Source organism: Syngnathoides biaculeatus, chromosome 22, assembly GCF_019802595.1.
Source record: "Syngnathoides biaculeatus isolate LvHL_M chromosome 22, ASM1980259v1, whole genome shotgun sequence".
Classification (NCBI taxonomy): Eukaryota; Metazoa; Chordata; class Actinopteri; order Syngnathiformes; family Syngnathidae; genus Syngnathoides; species Syngnathoides biaculeatus.
In genome coordinates, this window is record NC_084661.1 from 2,913,554 (window position 1) to 2,934,676 (window position 21,123).

The following is a 21,123-nucleotide window of genomic DNA, read 5'->3' on the forward strand; positions in this document are numbered from 1 at the left end:
GTCGAACTCATCATTGATGACTTGATCCAGTTCCGGTGCTTCCTACATTGCATCATGAACATCCCATCTTGCTCCCATAGCATGTGCGATCTGTGCCACCCATGGCGTTTGTGAGGAAACATTTTTGGAATTCCAAGAGTTTTGGTTCTGCAGCAAAGCCTCTTGCTCTCCATTCGGCTCCAATCTGCAGCAGCTTTCACTATGTCATCAGGTGGGAATCAAAACAACATGAGCTCAGACTACGTCGAAACGAGTGTAATGGGCACATTTTTAAAAAAGCAAGCATTTCAATTCTGTGCGCGCTCACGTTTTTTTTCATGTGCCCATGACACTCATAATTTGTACTTTGAGCTCACGTTGTTTTGATACCCATCTGATGCCATTGAGCTATTGTTGTTTTGGACTGCTCCGCTACTTCTGCGTTGGCGGCGTCATCGTCTGCAGTGATGACACATTTCTGTTAAAAGCAGCTGCACAAATAGCCGTTGTAGTTGACATTTTTTGTCTTAGTTGAAGTTAAAACAAATTCAAGGGCAGTCGTTTCGATCTACGGTGCAGTAGCAACAAAAGTGCTCCGCTAACGATTGTAAAATGCAACCTCCCCGAGAAGGTCAGAGAAGTCAGGTTGAGGGCGCACATTAACGTAATATATATAAATGTGTCACATTAGTCATTGAATATTATTTCAAAATGTATATGTATACCTTTTTTACCACTCTATGTACCTGTATATGACTATACAATGTGATTATATTTTTCACTTTTCATCCATACCTAAATATAATGGCTCTATATTAACTTTTTAAAATTATTTTTAGAAAAATTTGTGCAATATTTTCAAGAAATTACGGTACACAAAACTTGTAAAAGGGGTTAGGAAATTAAACAATTATGGACCAGTCATTTTGAATATTTGATCGGAGTCCTCCTCGTCTGTCTGTCGGGAGTGTTGTCAGTTAGAAGTGATCCGCATATCGTCGAATATGGCTCTAAACGATAAGGTAATATGGCCCCCGGTCACTAAACTTGCTTTTGAAAATGTTCTCTTCTTCAAAAAAGAGCTTCAGTCTCAGAAGCGGCGTCAGAAAAATCTCTCTTGTTCATTTGCCAAAGCAGGTGGCACAGCGTCTTGTCAATGGCGACTGTCCCAGTGTGACATCTGCAAATGACGTTGCAGGCAAAATGGCAGCCACTGGGATGTCGAATGAGACTTCCGCAATTTTGCGCACTAATGACACACTCTCCGCTCATTTTTTTTTTCGTATAGACATTGACGTGAATAATATTAGATGTATAGTGCCTTGTGAAAGTATTCGGCCCCCTTGAACTTTTCTATCTTTCGCCACATTTAAGGCTTCAAACATAAAGATAGAAAATGAATTTTTTTTTTTGTCAAGAATCAACAAGTGGGACACAATCGTGAAGTGGAACGAAGTGTATCAAATATTTAAAACTTTTTTTTTTAACAAATAAAAAAACCTGATAAGCGGGGTGTTCAATACTGTTCGGCCCCCTTGCAAGAATACTTTGTACCGCCACCTTTTGCTGCAATTACAGCTGTCTCTATCAGTTTTGCTTATCGAGAGACTGAAATTCTTGTGGCCCAAAATTTTGATTTTTTTTTTTTGTTTCATCTGACAAGACCACCTTCTTCCACATGTTTGGTGTGTCTCCCAGGTGGCTTGTGGCAAACTTTAAATGAGACTTTTTATGGATATGAGAGAGGGAGAGAGAGAGAGAGAGAGAGAGGAGAGAGAGAGAGAGAGAGGAGAGAGAGAGAGAGAGAGGAGAGAGAGAGAGAGAGAGAGAGAGAAAAAAAAAATGGGCCTCTGATCTGTCTTCTCCATGTCCGAGGTGAAAGTTTAGAGGAACAGCTGGTTCTTGGTATATTTGCAGTGGTCTGATACTCCTTTCATTTCAATATGATTGCTTGCACAGTGCTCCTTGAGATGTTGAAAGCTTGGGAAATCTTTTTGTATCCAAAATCCGGCTTTAAACGTCTCCACAACAGTATCTCAGACCTGCCTGGTGTGTTCCTGGTTCTTCGTGATGCTCTCTGTACTTTAAACAGAACCCTGAGACTATCACTGATCAGGTACATTTATACTGAGACTTGATTACACACAGGTGGATTCTGTTTATCATTATCAGTCAACATTGGATCATTCAAAGATCCTCACTCAATTTCTGGAGTGAGTTTTCTGCACTGAAAGTAAAGGGGCCAAATAATATTGCACGCCCCACTTTTCAATATTTTATTTGTTAAAGTATAAAATATCCAATAAATTTTGTTCCACTTCACGATTGTGTCCCACTTGTTGTTGATTATAAACAAAAAAAAAGATTTTTTTTTTTTATATTTTTGTTTGAAGCCTGAAATGTGGTGAAAGGTTGAAAAGTTCAAGGGGGCTGATAACGTTGCCAAGGTACTGTAGTTTTCATAACTATTTTAAAATGTATATTTAGGTGTCAGTGGCACTTTAAGTTCTGGTTAGATTAAGACAATGGCTTTTACTGCATTTTGAATAACTTGTGTATTTTAAAACATGTTAAGCGTTAAAATAATTTTTTTGTTCAGTTTTACTGAAGTTTAACACACTGTGTTTCTTAAGGGCCAAGTGACAGATACTAATCGAAGACTACAAGAAGCTGGGAGGGAGGTAAGATTACTGTGCCTTACCCCTGTTTGTGATACACAAATATAATCCTCAGTTTAAAAAAAAACAAAAAAAAAAACAATACAAATATGACTATTGTCATCAGAATCAGCTTTAATGGCCCTGTGTGTAGAAAACACAAGGAATTGTTCTCCAGCAGTCGGTGCTGCCCTGGTACGACATATAGAACAGAGAACAAGGAACAACATAGCAACAAAAACAAAGAACAAGAGACATTTCTGTTTATAATATTGTTGGTAAAACCTGTATTCAAAGTGATGATTTGTGTGGTTGATATACAAAACGTTTACTAACTCTCACTGCTAGTTCTCATATTTATTTAGATGTTTATTGACATGTACAAGTCTATTGAGTGAAATTAAAGGAACCAACACTTGTCCTGCATCTGGGCTGGCTTTCACGTGATAGTTGGTCATTTTAGGATTCCATTCTCATGACTCATGGATATTAGAGGTCTTCTAGGACCTTGCCTATAGACACTTTGAACGGTTCCACCTCCTTAAAACTAATCTCTGCTTTGAGCCATGTTCCTTTGTATTGATTCTGTAAATTATCTTTTTAATTGTTTTATCACTTTGTGACATTTTCAGTGTCACTTTAACCAACCTTCTTTTGTCAATTGTACTTTTTTCATTATTTGGGGTAATTTACAGTTCAAAAAATTATGGGTAATGGGCTGGCATTTTTTTTTTTTTAGGGCAACCTTTATACATTGGTACCTTATCAAAATGGTCACTTAGAGGTCCCCAACCACCAGGGCAGAGGACCAGTACCAAGCCACACAGAGAAACTGAACCAAAATGTTTTTTTTTTTTCAATTTCTAATGTAATAATAAATTGTTTTCGTCTTTTTTTCTTATCCTCAGGTTTCAGCTCAAACAGAGGAGGTGATACGCTGTCGCATCCAGCAGAGGAACATGGCCACAACTGTGGAGAAACTCCACCTCTGCATACCAGGTAGAACATTCAAATTATGACACATGGGCCACCAACACGCCATCACACACGCAAATATGCACAGTCGAGCACAAAAAAATCATCCATGTAAAATTTATAAGTAGAATTACATAGATATTGAAAGACGTCGCTTATTTTGTGTAGTCTTTACCAAATGCAATTGTGCACTTGTCACACATTCTCAGTGCACATGAAAACTGATCTAGCACAGTGAACAACAGCCTGACGTCTTTATGTTTATTATTATTATTATTATTTTTTACATGGAAGCATACGGTCTGCTGCTCATCCTACTTCGACTTACTAGTTTACCTGACCCCTCCCCCTCCCCCTGGTTCTTAAAGGGGTACACTCATAATTTCAATCACCGCACACAACCAGGGCTGTGGTTAGGAACACAATCTGAGCAACGTCGACCAAAGAGAGTTAGACATGCTGCTTATGTTTACTCTCAAAAATAATGGTAAAAGTTAAAAAAAAAAAAATATGCTGTTGCTTTCATGAATGTCGGGTTATGTGAATAATGGAAGAAAAAGTGGTGAAACTGGACGAGATTTTCTCTCTTTTGAGTAAAAAATGTCTGGTCTGAAGCCAAAGTACAGGATGAGATGGTGTATAATGTGAAAATTCCACCATGGTACAGCCTGATCGAGGATGAAAGCACAGACAATAAAGTGCACAAAGCTAATTCTGTATTTTAAATATGGGAGGAAACATAACATTAACCTTAAAACTGTTAGGGAACATCATTCATCTTTCAACATTGGTTGCTAAAGATATTCTGCAAGCAATAACTCAGTTTTACACCAAGAAGAACAGACAGATTTATCATTGTGGATTAAAAAAAAATGAAACAAAGTTGGAAGTGACGTTTCAAATTTATAGTTCAATTGCCTTGGTTTGATTAGCAATGTGTATATGTATGTATGTAAAGGATTTTTTATGCTCTTGTATAGTGCCAAAAAGGATTTTGTATGCTCTTGTCTTAGTTGTAGCACTGTGTTAGTCCTCAAGGGCGGGGTATGGAGTACCAACTTTTTTTTTTTTTCGGCAGCCCTGATTGTCCGTTGGAGTTTGTCCTTTTTTGTGGAAGTGCCAACCCAGACTGAGATGGATGAACACAGGACTGATTCAATGACTGCTATGTAGAACTGCCCCAACAGTTCCTGTGGAAGGCTGTGCTTCCTCAGAAGCCACAGGAAGTGGATTCTCTGCTGGGAGTTTTTGAAGATGAAATCGATGTTGGTCTCCTGTTGATATGCAGACTCGTCACTGTGTTTGATGAGGCCGATGACTGTGATGTCGTATGCAAACATCAGGAATTTGACAATTGGCTGTGTTGAGGTGATGTTGAGGTTCTCGCTCGGAGTGAGCAGGTTGGATAGGATTAGAGATGAGCTCATTACAGGGACAGCCAAAGTTGGATGTTTTGGAGACAAGATTCGAGAGAGCAGACTTCGATGGTTTGGACATGTTCAGAGGCAAGAGAGTGAGTATATTGGTGGAAGGGTGCTGAGAATGGAGTTGCCAGGCAAAAGAGCGAGAGGAAGACCAAAGAGAAGGTTTATGGATGTGGTGAGGGAAGACATGAGGGCAGTTGGGGTTAGAGAGGAAGATGCAGAAGATAGGCTAAGATGGCAAAAGATAACACGCTGTGGCGACCCCTAACGGGACAAGCTGAAAGGAAAAGAAGAAGAAGAAGAAGAGGTGCAGTTGCAGTTTCTCGTGCAGAGAGAAAAGAGCAGCAGAGAGAAGACAAATCCTTTGTATGCCCTGGTGCTGAAGGTGTGTGGGTAAGGTGATGTCTCCGATCCTCACCTGCTGTGTCCTCCCCGGTCAAGAAGCTGTGAATTCACTGGCAGGCCATGCGCTAAGATGGAGAAGCCTGGAGAAGAATTCAGGAATGATGGTGGTTCATGCAGAGCTAAAGTCCACGAACCGCAGAATTTTAATTTTTTTTTATTTGTATTTTTTTTAGGATTAAGTGGAGTCCCATGTTGATATTGTCATCTGCAGACGTGTTTGTTCATCAGCCAAAACGCGGGTGGCTCAGCGGTGCTCTAGAGGTGGTCTAGCATGAGGTGTTCAAAGGACCTTGTGACCACATATGTCAGGATGAGAGGCCTTTTGTCCTTGAGACCTGAGATTGTAGGTGACTGGGATGATGGTGGAGTGTTTGAAACTAGATGATACTTCACATGGTTCCAGAGAACCATTGAATATCTGTTTGAAGACTGGAACAAGCTGGACCATGCACACCTTGAAGCAGGATGGGGACATGAGGCCTTGGCCTGCACCTTTGTTCATTATTTTAGGAAGGTTCTTCTCACTTCCCGTTCATGGATGGTAAACACAAGAAGGCTGATTCAGTGGGGTGATGGTGGTTGGTGGTACAGCTGGGTGTGAAACTGTCCTTTTTCAAATATGCAATAGAAAATGTTCCAAGTTGTCATCCAGTCCTTTATTGTTCTCCGCTTTGAAAGTTCTCCAGTTACGTTACATTGCTTATTTGTGAAAATATACCAACTTAGACTACGTTATTGGTTTCTGTGTGTTTTAGTTCGATAATGAGCTTTTTACAATCAAAGTAGTTGTCACGGTTGTCGCGTACCAAATCACCAAATACATGTGTTAGCTTAATTTCAAAACAAGACCAAAAACTTCGTATATACATTCAGAATATCAAAGCCTTTACTATTTATCAGTTAATGACTAACCAAACCAAACAAGAACTTCACAAAAGCTTACCAGTCGATATTTCCAAAACGAGGCATATTCTTCACGATAGGTCTGATTGCTGTGTCGGCTTCTTCATCGCCAGCTACTTCGTCTGAATTCCAACGTGTGTGCTGTCTAACTGGCTCAAATTGATGGCAAATTGACTTTACTTTATTGCCAAAACCAGTTTTCAGTTTTGTTTTGATTTAATTGAAGAAAATGTTGGCTCATCCAGGTATTTGTTTTAGGCAGTGACACCACAGGTCATTTGAACTGGAGACACTTCTAACATACTTTAAATGTGTGCTGTCTGCATAGCCATGATAGTCAAAATCTTCTGAAGTATTTGACCCAACGATACAGCATACAGGCTGAACTGGAGTGGTCCAACTGACACTTGAAGGACCCTATAGGTCATTGCCATTTGATGAGATTGCGCTCTTCCAATCGTTACAAAATAACTCCTTTCCTCCAAGTACAAACTGAAGCATTGAAGGACAGTCCCATTCAGTCCTACCCACGATTCCAAACTGTTCAGCAGTATATTATGATCTTCATATCAAAAGCTGCACTAAGTAAGTAAGTTTCTTTCGGCTTGTCTTGTTAGGGGTCGCCACAGCATAACATCTCAGATGAATTATCATAGCGCACTGAACATCCAAAAAGACCAGAATTGAGTCAATATTCAACCTTACATTGTTTAGCACGTTGATAAGAGTAGGTTCTATGCTGTGATGAGTTCAGTAACCAGATTGAAATTTGTCACAAACTCCATTTAAGTTTAGCTCTTGTGTGTACTTTCCCCACTAACATTCTGCTTTCCTACACTTTGATTTAGAGGTCATTATCGTCATTATGATCCTCCATAGTGTTATTGGTCACCTAAGATTTCCGTGTTTTTAATGAGTGACAGCATTCATGACATTGGAGATTTTCCAGGTGAAATTATTCACTAGTTCAACTGTCTCAGCATTCACACTTTGTGGCATAGCAATGCTCTCCATTAACTTAATGGTGATACTCTCATTTATATAACTTTTTTCAATAGACAGAGATTGTCTGAATTTTTTGAATAATATATAATTCAAAGAATACACACAAATTGTCAGAACTTCCCATTTTGTCAATGTCAATTGATAGAATTTCAACATTTTTAGACAGGACCAGGTCTATGATGTGACCTTGAGTGTGGGTTGGACTCTTAATATTTTGAGAATAGTGAAATGTTTCGTATAGGCATGGTGGCGCTCATGAGACAGTGAGGCACCATTGTACTTTTATTTTTGTAAGCAGAAGAACAAGCTCGTACTCCACCCCCACACCCCACTACAACTGGTGCAAACAATTCACCAGTCAACATGCCATCCTCACCCAAATCATTACACCACAGCAAACAGAACAGCACAAACAGCAGATAACAAAACAATCAGCAAAGAAATAATTGACAGAAAACATGTACTTCAAACACTATTTATGTACGTTTAGTGCCAAAAATCTTATACCTATATAATGATATTACCTTAAGACATACGGTAGCATGCATGCACGCTATTTGAAAAGGCACCAGGAGCAAAACTGAGTTCGGTTGTACTTTATCAAAGTATTTAACAATGTAAACAGTGAGTTTGGTTGTGCTTTATTGAATTATTTAACAATGTATGTACTCCTCAGTTTTTTTTTTTAATTAATCCTCTTCCACAAATCCATCAAAGTCCTCATTTTCTGTATCCAAAATTAACAGGTTAGTAAGTCCTCCATCCAACACACCAGGTTCGCTCTCATCATTGTCAGAGTCAGTCTTGTTGCTGTGCGCCTCCTAAAATTTGATGCCGGTTTTTCGAACAACAGTGGAAGCAGACACGTTTGTTCAAGCATCCACAATCCATTAACAAAGGGTGGCGTAACTTGCCCGGCGCTGTTTACTTATCTATGTATGATATTCACATTTGTTTGATCGTTATTAAGTCGGGAAACTGAAAATATTTTGATAACGGGGAAAATACCCTCCTTACATGGAGCTGATCTTTGTAGTTTGCTCGGCACGCCTGGGCTCATTAGCTCCGTACTATTTTAGAAAACAAGTAGGCACTATAGGATTCATTTAGTCTTATACATCCATCCATTTTCAGTCCCGCCTATCCTCAGTAGGAGCAAAGGTGCCTTTTCCATCGATCTTTGGCCGAGAGTCGGAGTACACCTTGATCTTGTCATCAAGCCACTTGCAGGGCACATCTAGACCAGGTGTGCTCAGTGCATCGATCGCGATCAAACAGTCGATCGCGAGGCAGTCTTGGTCGATTGCGGGACGGCATGCCAGGGGGGAGGAAAAAAAAAAAAACCTCAGCCAATGTTCCCTCTAAACTGTGCGCGTGCGCAATTGTGCACCGCTGATGCAGTCTCTTCAGATATTCTGTGTTGCGCCGAAAAAAAAATACAATGCAAATTGAAAATATAACATACAGCTATTCAGTTTGTGGCATTTTGCAATGTGATTCAATGAGTGAGGGATGACTGGTTGTTACATCCAATGGCACAATTCAGATACGTAATGTAAAAAATGAAAAATGGCTGCTGGTTTCTTTTAGGCAGCATGCGGAACTTTCACAACGACCGCTGCTCCGCCACACTTTCTTTTCCTACTTTACACCCCCCCCTCTCTTAAAGACGTACACTCATAATTACAAATGTTACAGTACTTATGCAGCCCATCAATGTGTTTTATAATGACAGCGTCCACCACCTCTGCTTTAGTTTGTAACACAGTCTGGGCAACGTAGAGCAAAGACAGGCAAGACATGCTGCTTATGTTTTCTTTCGATACTAATGGAGAAAGTTAAAGAAGAAATGCTGTTTTTTTTTAAGGTGCAATGACTGTCAGAGTGTGTGAATAATTGAAAAAAAAGTGGTTAAACTGGAGGATTTTCTCTTTTCCGAGTGGGAAAGGACTGGCCTGAAGCCAAAGTAGAAAGTGCAGGATGAGATGGTATGTAATTTTAAAATTCCACCTTGACACAGCCTGATACAGGATGAAAGCACAGACAATACAGTGAACAAAAAGCTAATTCTGTATTTTAAATATATATATCCCATAACATTAATAACATAACATTGGGAGTATCAGCAATCCCCCCGCTCCCCTGACGTCGGTAGCTCGCAAGAGGCTGGCTGCTTGAAAAGTAGATCTTGGGGTAAAAAAGTCTGGGCACTTCTGATCTAGACAATCATTAACACTGACATGGACACCTGTAGGAAATTTAGAGTCATCAATTAGTCCACCTGGCATGTTTTTGGAATCTGGGAGGAAACCACAGTTGAGGTCGAATTTGAATCTGGGTCCTCCGAACTGTGAGGCACATAGGCTAAACAGTCCACCGTGCCACGCACCATTTAGTTTTATATTTATTCATCCATGTGCTAGTTATCCTCAAGAGGGTCTCAGGAATGCTGGAGCATATTCCAGGTGTCTTCGGGCAGGAGCCAGGGTACACCCCGGACTGGTCATGAGCCTATCCCAGGGCACATAGAAACAAACAACAATTCACACTCACAATCACAATTTACAACCCACGCAGGCACACTAACGCTCTCAGCAGCCGACCACCGTGCCAATGTTTAGTTATTAATCCATCCATCCATTTTCTGAGCCAATCCCAGCTGTCATCGGGCAGGAGGCAGGGTACACCCTGACCTAGTTGCCAGACAAATGGAGACAGACAACAGTCACTCTCACACCTAGAGGCAATTTAGAATCTCCAATTAATGCATGTTTTTGGGATGTGTGAGGAAATCGGAGTGCCCGAAGAAAACCAGGGGCCGCGATTTGAACCCTGGTCCTCAGAACTGTGAGGCCAATGCTCTACAGCTGTTTGACCGTGCTGCGCAATGTTTATTTATTGTAACCAAAATAGTAAAAACAATGTAAATTAACTTTGTCCTGAGGAAATAATTTTTAACTGAGTCAACATATTGACATCAACTAAGATTTGACTGTACAGCCACCTCAATTTTTGTAAAAACTTGTGTGCGCGCGTGTGTGCGTTTGTTCTCCCATTTCACAAATGTACAAGTTCAGTGTGGGCCCCACATAAGGGGAAATGGGAGTATGAGTGTGTGCGTGTGTTTGTGTATTTGTGTGTGTGTGTGTCGTGGCAAAGGTCCGGGCTTCAGTGCACTGCAATGTCAAATCTGGTTGACCATTAACCATGGTCATAGTTTATTTATCATCAAATTTTTATTTCGATTATGAATTTGTCAGTGTTTATTGACAACCTAGAAATATGTTATTTTTTTTCTCTTCCTTTTTTTCCTTCTCTCACAGTCCTGCAAATGTACAGCAAACTAAAGGAGCAACTGAAGTCCAAAAGGTATCTATTTTAAAGATCAAATAAATATTCTCAAAAAATTATATACCATTATATACATTTATTGTATTGTGCTTTTTGACTATGTACTGATGTAATTTACTATCGGTGGATCAGAAATTAATATATTCTCTTACACTGTAATTTATTTATTTCCCCACTGGCTATAAAAACTTGTGTACACAATATTTTTGCTTGAATCAGCATGTATTTGCTTGCATGAGAAACTCAACAAGCTGAATGTTCGGGCATGTGGTCATCTATGGCCATGCAACATGACACTGAATTTCGTTCACTAAACCTGTCTATAAAGAGCTTGAGTATTCTAAAATATTAGTACTTTACTATAAAATTGTTTTTGTTTTTTTATTTTCATTTTATATTTTATTTTACTCTTGAGACGAAACCCGAAAAAAATCGCTGGGCAAAGAAATGGTTTACTCAATTATTTACTTTTCATACTGCCAAAGATTATTGCTTTGATGAGCAACATCCATATAAGATCAAAAACAAATGAGGCTTTGGATCTCTACAATACGCTGAAGATGTTTTTTTAATTCAATGATACAATTCCCCAAATAATTTCTACTTTGTAGGTTTGCCTGAGCTTTATTTTTACCCCATGAACTTCACAAACAAAAAAATAATGACCTTTTTTGTTCATTACTGTCTACCAAAGGAACAGGCCTTTCACTGGCAAAACAATTGACCCTCAGTGTGCCCTTGTTTGAAACAAGGCCCCCTCGTTGCAGTCCTGTCAAGGCTCACTGCCAATCTTGGGCAATTAGACCTTGTTGAACACTGAGTTGGATATATGTATGTGTTTGGGGAGAGGCTTTTACTTTCTGCGTTAGTTACATGCCTTTTCTGATGTCACTTCAAATTGAGAAGAGCTAAATACAGTTATCTGAACTGAATGTAGTTGCTGTGCAATTCCTGACACTTTTTGTATTTGTGTTCTTCATCATGTTGCACTGCACACACCTTTTCACTGTACAGTTTGAGGCTGTTTCTGTTCATGTGTGTAAAACAAATTTTACAGTCACTGGCCAACAAATTAGATCCCTCTCAGCCTGTCTATCACCCTAATGATGGGAGTTCAGCACACTGACCTGAGCGTGAACCCTTTTGATTTCTGCTAACTGCTGAATACTGCAAAGTCTTTAAAGTTCATTTTCTACTACACTATGCCTCAGTTTTTCACAGCTGTGATTGGCTCTACTCCCTTCAGTTTTATAGTGTTTCATTTTCTATGACTAAAAAGGACTCACTTAGTGATTACAGGAAACTGGTTTGGTGTCATTAGTTTCAAGCCACATTAAAAGAGACAGTCATTAGTAGAGTAATATGTCACAATCTGCAAGTCATAGGCAATTTTCCAGCAAGTCCCTAATCACTGTGGCAAAAATCATTTAAGTCAAGTTGAGTGAAGCTATCACTTGGGTAAAGTTAGAAATCAAGTTACATACATTCTTGTCGCAACATTTATTTAAGTGATGATAATGTTTTTCATTTATTTTAAATAAACAACCACTGAGTATGAAATTAAATATAAGTGGACTTCGACAGCCACTGTTTTACATAAGACCTTTGTTTGTCAAAGTGTGCATGCATTTGTGTGCTTGTGTGTGCGTGTGTGTGTGTATATATATATATATATATATATATATATATATTTATACAATATATATACAATGAATAAGTATTTGAACACCCTGCTATATTGCAAGTTCTCCCTCTTAGAAATCATGGAGGGGTCTGAAATTTTCATCATAGGTGCATGTCCATTGTGAGAGAGATAATCTAAAAAGAAAAATCCAGATATCACAACGTAGGATTTTTTTTTTCATTTGTGTGACACAGCTGCAAATAAGTATTTGAGCACCTGTCTTTCAGCTAGAATTCTGACCCTCAAAGACCTGTTAGTCCGCCTTTAAAAGTCCATTTCCACTCCATGTATTATCCAGAATCAGATTCACTTGTGTGAGGTCATTAGCTGCATAAAGACACATGTCCACCCCATGCAATCAGTAAGACTCAAACTTGTAACATGGCCAAGACCAAAAAATCCAAACACACCAGAGACAAAATTGTACAACTCCACACGGTTGGAAAGGGCTACGGAGAAATTGCCAAGCAGCTTGGTGAAAAAAATTCCACTTGTGGAGCAATCATTACAAAATGGAAGAAGGTAAACATGACGGTCAATCTCAATTGGAGTGGAACTCCATCCAAAATATCACCTCGTGGGGTCTCAATGATCCTTAGAAAGGTGAGGAATCAGCCCAGGACTACACAACAGGACTTGGTCAATGACCTGAAAAGAGCTGGGACCACCGTTTCCAAGGTGACTGTTGGTAATAGACTAAAATTTCATGGTTTGAAATCATGCATGGCACAGAACGTTCCCCTGCTTAAACCAGCACATGTCGAGGCCCGTCTTAAGTTTGCCAATTACCATTGGGATGATACAGAGGCGTCATGGGAGAAGATTTTGTGGTCAGATGAGACCAAAATTGAACTTTTTGGTCATAATTCCACGAACTGTGTTTGGAAGAAGACGATATGTACTGTCACCTCTGACATCTCTATATAGACAAATCTATGCCTTACCAAATCATGTCCAATCAATTTATTGTACCATAGGTGCACTCCATTGGAGCATAGAAACATCTAAATGATGATCTGTGGAAGCCGATCCGTGAGCTCAGTTTAATTTTCAGGTCAAATTTGTAAATGCTTAAATGTACCTATATATTAGAATTCTTAATTCATTATTTATTTATTAGGGGGGGGTGAACTTTCAAAAATCTGAATCTTTAATCTTATTATTTGGTGTTGTGTAGAACAGCGGTCGGTAGCCTTTCACACTCGAAGAGCCATTTTGACCCGATTTCCACGAAAATGATAACACTGGGAGCCACAAACACTTCTTGACATCTAAAATGAAGACGTTTGTTTATATATTTTTTGTCTATATACCCTCTCAAGACTGTATGTATATTTTTATATTTATTTATACTTGTAAAATAGTATGTTGGTGATGAAATCTTAGTCATCCATGTTTCAGAAAATTTTTTTTTTCATTAAACACAAACACATTTTTAACATTTACAAAAAAATCACAGAGTTGAAGGTATTTTTGAAATGAATTAAAAAGCCAGAACTTAAATTATTGATCTAGCATCAAGCTATCATCCTTTGGGGTTTTGTCACGTGAAGCGGAGACTTGACGTGAATTTAAAAATACTCTAAGAGCTGTAATTATGAGTGTACCCCTCTAAGAGCGCAGGGGACGAGAGGGGTGTAGTAAGATAGACGAGGGGAAGAGCAAGTTTAACCGAGCAGCTTGTTGTTTAAGAGATCACTGTGCTGCCGGAGTGTTTATTAAAAAAAACAAACTAACAAATCCAGCGCAAATAGCAAACAAAATTACAATTAAATAAACGAATAAACACAAATAAAATACTTTGTTCAGATACTGTGCAGTTTTGTTGTCACCGGGCTTTCAGCGCATGCCAGCTGTCAAATCTGCTCTCTGGCATCTCAAGTGCTGTCAAATGTCTCTGAAGAAGATGAATGGTGAGCACTGAAATTGCACAAGGTTTGAAGAAATAAGTTAAAAACTTTGACTTGATAAGAAGACATGATACACATTTTTGAGACAAATAACACACTTAAAGTGGACATTTGGTTATTTTCCCAAGCCACGCAGAGCCCCAACATACAGTAAGGATGAAAGCACTGCAGGGAGCTCTGGAGCTGTGGGTTGCTGACCCCTGATCTAGACTATTTAGGAAATGGCATCTATTTTGCATTAAGGCTTTAACATAATACAATGTAGAACATGAAGTACTGTAAATATGTTCTAGATGCACTGTACACTGTTCTTTTTTTTCATTATGTTTGTTTCAATAGCCAAGTTCTAAGATGGAACTGTTGGTGGTCATCTCCTCTAGTGTGCCACAGCAGTTCATCAGGGCCCCTGTGTAGTATGTTACTTCCGCACAATTTTGCATCACTTAACCAAAAACTCAAGTAATTGGTTGTAAAGAAGTTGTCAAATACATCCAATCATCACTATGTTGACGTTATACACTGCTTGGGTGCTACAAGACTGATAACCTGGTGCATGCCACTGAATAAGATACAACTAGTTAATATTTTTCTAAACTTGTTTTTTCTTTTTCTTTTACACTACAATCACAGAAGAGAGATTGGCTGTAATTTGAATCATTTCCATTTACAATTTATCTCAATAGATACTATGCTGCACTTAAAACCATGGAACAACTGGAGAAGACCTACATCCCTCGGTAAGATATTCACTATTTCCCCATAAAGACTCCAGTAAAACTGTCTGCAAGCTACGAAGCTGCAAATTTAAGAAAAGTTGGTCCTCAAATAATTTCAATAAATTGGATTTACTGGATATAGGATTGATCGAATTGTCTATATACTTCCAAAAGTGTAGAAAATCTTTCTGTCTTGGAGCGCAAGTACGATTGCATTAATCCAGCGTGGTCTTGTGCAAGACTCGACTACGGGGCTTCCCCATTGTATTCCATGTAGAAAGGCGAATGTGCAAACCAGCAGGTTAAAAACCCAGAATGTTAATCCTCTGTCTTTCACTACTCTTAAGGCTCTCTCTTAAGAGGGAATTTTGACGAGCATACTTTTGCACAGTGTGGGATCCCCATCCTTTATACATGCATAGACTCAGTTTATTGAATGTTTTTGCAAGTGACCAGCATAACAGTGACAGTTGCTTCATTAGCATGTTATCCCCACACCCAATTCTCAAGTAATGACTTAACAATTTACGCTCATTCTATCTGTTACAGTAATGTAACATTTCGATTAAGCATGGTGTTCATCGGTCATGCCTGGGGAGTGACGCATGACTATGTGCTACTATGATGTAAAAGAGACCGATGTTGTATTACCATCTCTGACACTTTTGCGGGCCACATAAAATTATGTTCCTGGTTGGATTTGGCCACCGGGGCTTGCGTTTGATATCTATGTGCTAAATGTGTGACACATGTTGTGAAACTTGAACAAAACATGCTCTGAAATCAGTGAAAAGCTGTGTAATAAGCACAGAATGTTTGTTATGGGTATTCACCGTATTTTATTGCTATAGTCATGATCTGTAATAGTTCTGAGCTCTCCTTAATATCTCATTAGGACGGTGTCAAATGCCTTGTATGCATTCTTTTGTTTTTTGTTTTTTAATTGTAATTATATTGTGTGTTCTACAGAGTAAACCAATATAGATTCTGTCAGATCATGGCTGAAAACTTGCCCAGACTGCGGGAGGAGATAAAGGAAATCTCCATGTCTGACCTAAAGGACTTCCTGGAGAGCATAAGAAAACACTCAGATAAAGTTGGAGAGACTGCCATGAGACAGGTTCTTGGATTTGGGTTCTTAATCTTCCCTCAAAATCTGTGAATAAATTGTATGACTGATATAATTGTGTGTGTGTGTGTGTGTGTGTGTGTGTGTGTGTGTGTGTCCGTGTCCTGCCAGGCCCAACAACACAGAACCTTTAACAGTGCAGTAGCAAAGCAGGCCAGTCTGGGCCACTACACTAAGCCATTGTACTCCCTCAATTGGCAACAACACACGCACAACAGTCTCATGATGGACGATGACGCAGAAGATGATGACGATGCTGATGAGGAGGTAATGTGCTCATTTCATGTCATACTAGTTACAGTGATACAGTATACTGTAGACTCTTCCGTTATTTGAAATACAATCCTGCTTCATTGTCATGTAAACATTTGTATTTATGATGTATGAGTTTGAATTAGTATTTTATAAATGAATAATTTTAACCATTGATGTTGAATAATTTACTTTTGGCACAGTACTGTTGATATATGAAAATAACCGAAATTTTCTAAAAGTTTTTTTTTTTTTTTTAAATCAGATTCTTACAGCTCAGGATCTTGTGGACTTCTCACCTGTTTACAGGTGTTTACACATTTATGCCGTGCTGGTATGTTACCAAATACTGAATTCCATTTCAATTTATTTGTTTCTATAGCACCAAATATTAACAAAGGTTTTCATACTGAAGGCACTAAGAGCTTTTGTGATCATTGAACAGGGTAAAAAAAAATATTTGTTCACGTTTATGTGTCTGCAGGGAGACCGTGAAACGTTTGAGAATTACTACAGGAAACAGAGGAAAAAGCAGGCCCGGCTAGTCCTGCAACCACAGGCTAACATGGTGAGTAAAATTGGGTGATGAAAAAATTGTGGTGGATTTTTGGCATTTTAATTAATTTCAAAAATCAACTGAGTTCCAAGCTTGTTAATGGTACAAACTCTCTCACGTGAATTTACTTACGTGCAACTACTTCGTGTGTATCAATGTAACTTTGTCTGTGTGTCAAGCATGAAACAGTGGAGGGTTACAGAAGATACTTCAATCAGATCGTAGGGTAAGATGCCCCACTCCCACCCCTGAAAATTACAGTACATTTTACACACTTCATTTCCTATAAAAGCTTTATATGATGAACCAGATGCCATTTTGACAAGTAATTAAGATAAATTTTCTTTGTACACATCAGATTTTTTGTTGTTGAGGACCATATCCTCCATGCCACTCAAGGACTCGTGACCAGAGTTTTCACAGATGAATTGTGGAATATGGCCTTGTCCAAGATCATCGCTGTGCTTCGCACACACTCTGTAAGCTTTCATGCAAAACTGCATGAACACCCAAACACACAGACAAGACACCCCCCCCCACACACACACACACACACCCACCCAGAAAGCACTAGCAGGGAGTTGACTGTGGATTCAGATCGGATTATGTTAATAATAGTGTCTGCTTTTAATCTATTTCTCCTGGAAGAAGCTTCTTTCATTTGCCTTTTGCTTAGACACACAAAAAGTACTAGCGCACTCAGCGCACCCACAAACACACTAATGATGTCACGCTGAAGAGAAGGGTCAAAACACGAACAGTCAAAGAGTAGGTCATTGGAGCCTTAATGAGAGACAGATTGCAACAATAACAGCAGATCAAGATGGCATATTCCTGACCACTGAGCTCCAGTCATTTGTAAATTACCAGGAGGATTATGCTAACAGGCCAAAGAATGGGCCGCACAGTGTGGGGTGAACTTGACAAAAGGTCCGGGTCACCCCCCTACTGTCTGCATTTTTTTCTGGGGATAGACACAGGCAGCTCAGCATTTACAATTATTACATGGTGAGCCCACAAGAAAAAGTATTTCCCTAATCTGTAGATGTAATTTAACTATTACATCAATATGACACAAGACTCAGAAAACACATTCTGTCACCTTGGAATTATCGCAATTGCGTTTTTTCAAGACTCCTCTGTCTGTGGGCTACTGGCGGAGAATATTGCAGGTCCGAACAAAGAAACTACTTGAATATGTTGCAGTAATAGTGGTGTAATTTGCTCCTATTCGACCGGCTCTTTATCTGATTTGTTTTTGTGTCCACATTTGTGTCTTGAGTAAAGTCATTCTAATGTTGCTTCATGCCAAGTCTCAGGGTTTATTAATTTTAATGGGTGATGTACACACTCCTGTGTTTGCCAAGAAAGTCAATTGTGCTACTTTAAAGCTCCTAAAGTAATCTGACCCATACAAAAATTAAGGAATTCTTTCGTACTTAACGCTTTACTAAGTTTTCTTGCATTTTGTTTTTAATTTTAGTATACTGTTGTGCCATTTCTAATGAGAATTGTGCAAGATTTTCATCTTGTAAATGTTTTTGCAAATTCAAAAGTTTGTAGCTTTCACGGTTGGTTGTCTTGGTTTGGGATTTTACATTACATTAGCAATCAGACATTGACATCAATTAGTAACTATGGTGGATCTAAATTACGATAGTAAACAAACTCATGCTTTGTAAATAAATTCAGAAATTCCAATTGCGATAAGCCTAGTATTAAAATGTTACTTTTTTTGTTTTTTACCCTATATTCATAGCAAACCTTCCATCATTCAGACGATCCACATAATTTATTTATTTATTTACTTACATTATTTCCCCTCCCACACCCCACCCCCAGTCATACTGTGAGGATCCGGACCTGGTCCTGGAGCTGAAGAACCTTATTGTCATCTTTGCAGACACACTACAGGTTATTGTTTTGTTTACGCTAATAATTCAGGCTTAGTGCTTAAAATCATGGTGTGACTGACTTTTTTTTTTTTTTTTGCATGCTTACGTAAAGGGTTTTGGTTTCACTGTGAATCGACTGTTTGACCTGTTGTTTGAAGTACGAGACCAATACAATGAAACTCTATTGAAGAAATGGGCACTGGTATTCAGGTGGGTATCTAAGCTTTTGTTAAATTCTTGTTATTGTCATTGCATTGTCGATGTAGGACAGGTAACATACATCAAACATGAAAGGCAATGTATGTTTTCTTTTTGCTCTTCTTAATTTTTTTTCCCGACAGCACAGTGAACGACTGGTTAGAGTGTTTCCCTCACAGTTCTGAGGACCAGGGTTCAAAGTCCGCTCCCACTTGTGTGGAGTTTACATGTCCCCCTGTCTGGGTTTTTTTCAGAGTACTCTGGTTTCCTCCCACATCCCCAAAACATGCATGGTAGGTTGATTGGAGACTCTAAATTGCGTGCGAATAGGGTGTATCCTGCCCTCTGCCGAAGATAGCTGGGATAGGCTCCGGTACTCCTGCGACCCTTGTGAGGACAAGCGGCTCCGAAACTGGATGGATGGAATTTAGTTACACAAATTTAGTCTTGGCTGTTATGCACAAGTGTATATAATGTGAATGAATGTGTGTTAGGGAATGGGGACAGTGGGCCACTCCCCACAGAGTGGCGTCTCCAAAGAGAATGCTGCCCTGCTCATATCACCTATAACAGAAAGCTCTTATGGACACACATCCAATACAGTTCACGTCTGCTCAGTAACATATTTTCAACAGTGACACAGAAGTTAAAACATGGAGAAAAGTGGAGTTATGGATTCCCGAGATAATGTTTTTCCTGTATAGCCACGTCTAATGGAGGGGTATACTTTCCAGTTTATCAAAATAGTCTGGACACAAGTGCAACTCGACATCATCATTGCCCATCACAAGTTGTAACTGTTACACAAAGCAGCATTTGTCAGTACAAATTTGAGAATTTGAGATCATATTTTTGATTTTACTTTTGTGAAATATGAATACAAAGAGGCAGCACGGTGGATCAGCCGGTAAAGCGTTGGCCTCATAGTTCTGAGGACCCGGGTTTGATCCTGGCCACGCCTGTGTGGAGTTTGCATGTTCTCCCCATACCTGCGTGGGTTTCCTCCGGGCACTGCGGTTTCCTCCTACATTCCAAAAGCATGCATGATTAATTGGACACTCTAAATTCCCCCTAGGTGTCATTGTGAGTGTGGCTGTTTGTCTAAATTTGCCCTGCGATTGGCTGGCAACCAGTCCAGAGTGTACACCACCTCCTACCCATTGACAGCTAGGATAGGCTCCAGCACTCCCCGCGATCCTCGTGAGGATAAGCGGTGAAGAAAATTGATGGATGGATGAATACAAAGAAAAATCATAATGTATGTCTTCCATTTTAATGTAAATGCAACTTTAGCCCTGTATATTTTTGCAGGGAGATCTTCGAATTGGACAACTATAGTCCGATACCGGTGGAAACAGAGGACGAGTATAAACTGGTAGTCAGTCGCTTCCCGTTTCACGACTCAGAGATAGAGAAGGTAAGCATGAATGCCATTTAATAATTATGGTGTTATTTCATCTCCAAAAAGGACGAGGTGCCACAAAACGTTTGGGAACTACTGCATTAAATTAAGAACTAAAAAGTTGGTCAATCACTAAAATGTCCTGAAAACGTCTATACAAAAGTATGCAGTATAAAGAAAATAAAGTAAGTTTACTGGTATTTACAAAATGCCCCCTCCAACCGGCTGTCCATACCATGGGATAAATCCCTTCTCTTGAATCAAAAACAAGAAGATACTCACAGACTGTTCTAATTTATTAGCTAACAAAATCTTTTTTTTTGTTTTTATTACATTTAGGGAAGAGATTGGGTGATCAAATCCATTAACTGTCATTCCAGAAACCTTTTCTGAGCATATGAAAAAAAAAACATTTAAAAGTGCACAGAACAGAAGAATTTAGATATATTGTTAAAACTGTTTTTGTATTGTGCTTGTGAGTAGCAGGATTTTCCTAAGAAGCTGCCAATGTCCCAGTCTGTGCCACAGATATATATGCAAGTAAAAGAGTTCATTTATGCCAGCCTCAAGTTCTCTGAATCACTTCACCGCAGGTACATCTTATTGAACTGCAGTAAATGATCTTAAAACCTGTTCAGTAGTTTTTGATGTATCTTAATACACATCAAAGAGGATATTCACT

At 39.1% G+C, this 21,123-nt stretch overlaps 1 protein-coding gene across 8 annotated transcripts in view; it reads left to right on the forward strand.

The window, feature by feature from the left end:
• The window catches only part of exoc6 (exocyst complex component 6), a 103,327-nt gene that overhangs the window by 46,498 nt on the left and 35,706 nt on the right, over positions 1-21,123 (forward strand). For 7 of the 8 annotated variants that reach the window (XM_061809705.1, XM_061809706.1, XM_061809708.1 and 4 more), the window contains 14 exons: positions 2,613-2,660; positions 3,545-3,635; positions 10,672-10,717; positions 14,977-15,030; positions 15,979-16,129; positions 16,250-16,405; positions 16,656-16,724; positions 16,875-16,958; positions 17,126-17,172; positions 17,305-17,425; positions 18,789-18,860; positions 18,954-19,051; positions 20,351-20,456; positions 20,925-21,034. In XM_061809705.1, the coding sequence (XP_061665689.1) occupies positions 2,613-2,660; positions 3,545-3,635; positions 10,672-10,717; positions 14,977-15,030; positions 15,979-16,129; positions 16,250-16,405; positions 16,656-16,724; positions 16,875-16,958; positions 17,126-17,172; positions 17,305-17,425; positions 18,789-18,860; positions 18,954-19,051; positions 20,351-20,456; positions 20,925-21,034 (1,253 nt within the window). The remainder of the gene's footprint in view (positions 1-2,612; positions 2,661-3,544; positions 3,636-10,671; positions 10,718-14,976; positions 15,031-15,978; positions 16,130-16,249; positions 16,406-16,655; positions 16,725-16,874; positions 16,959-17,125; positions 17,173-17,304; positions 17,426-18,788; positions 18,861-18,953; positions 19,052-20,350; positions 20,457-20,924; positions 21,035-21,123) is intronic. The other variant, XM_061809713.1, reaches the window with a different exon arrangement.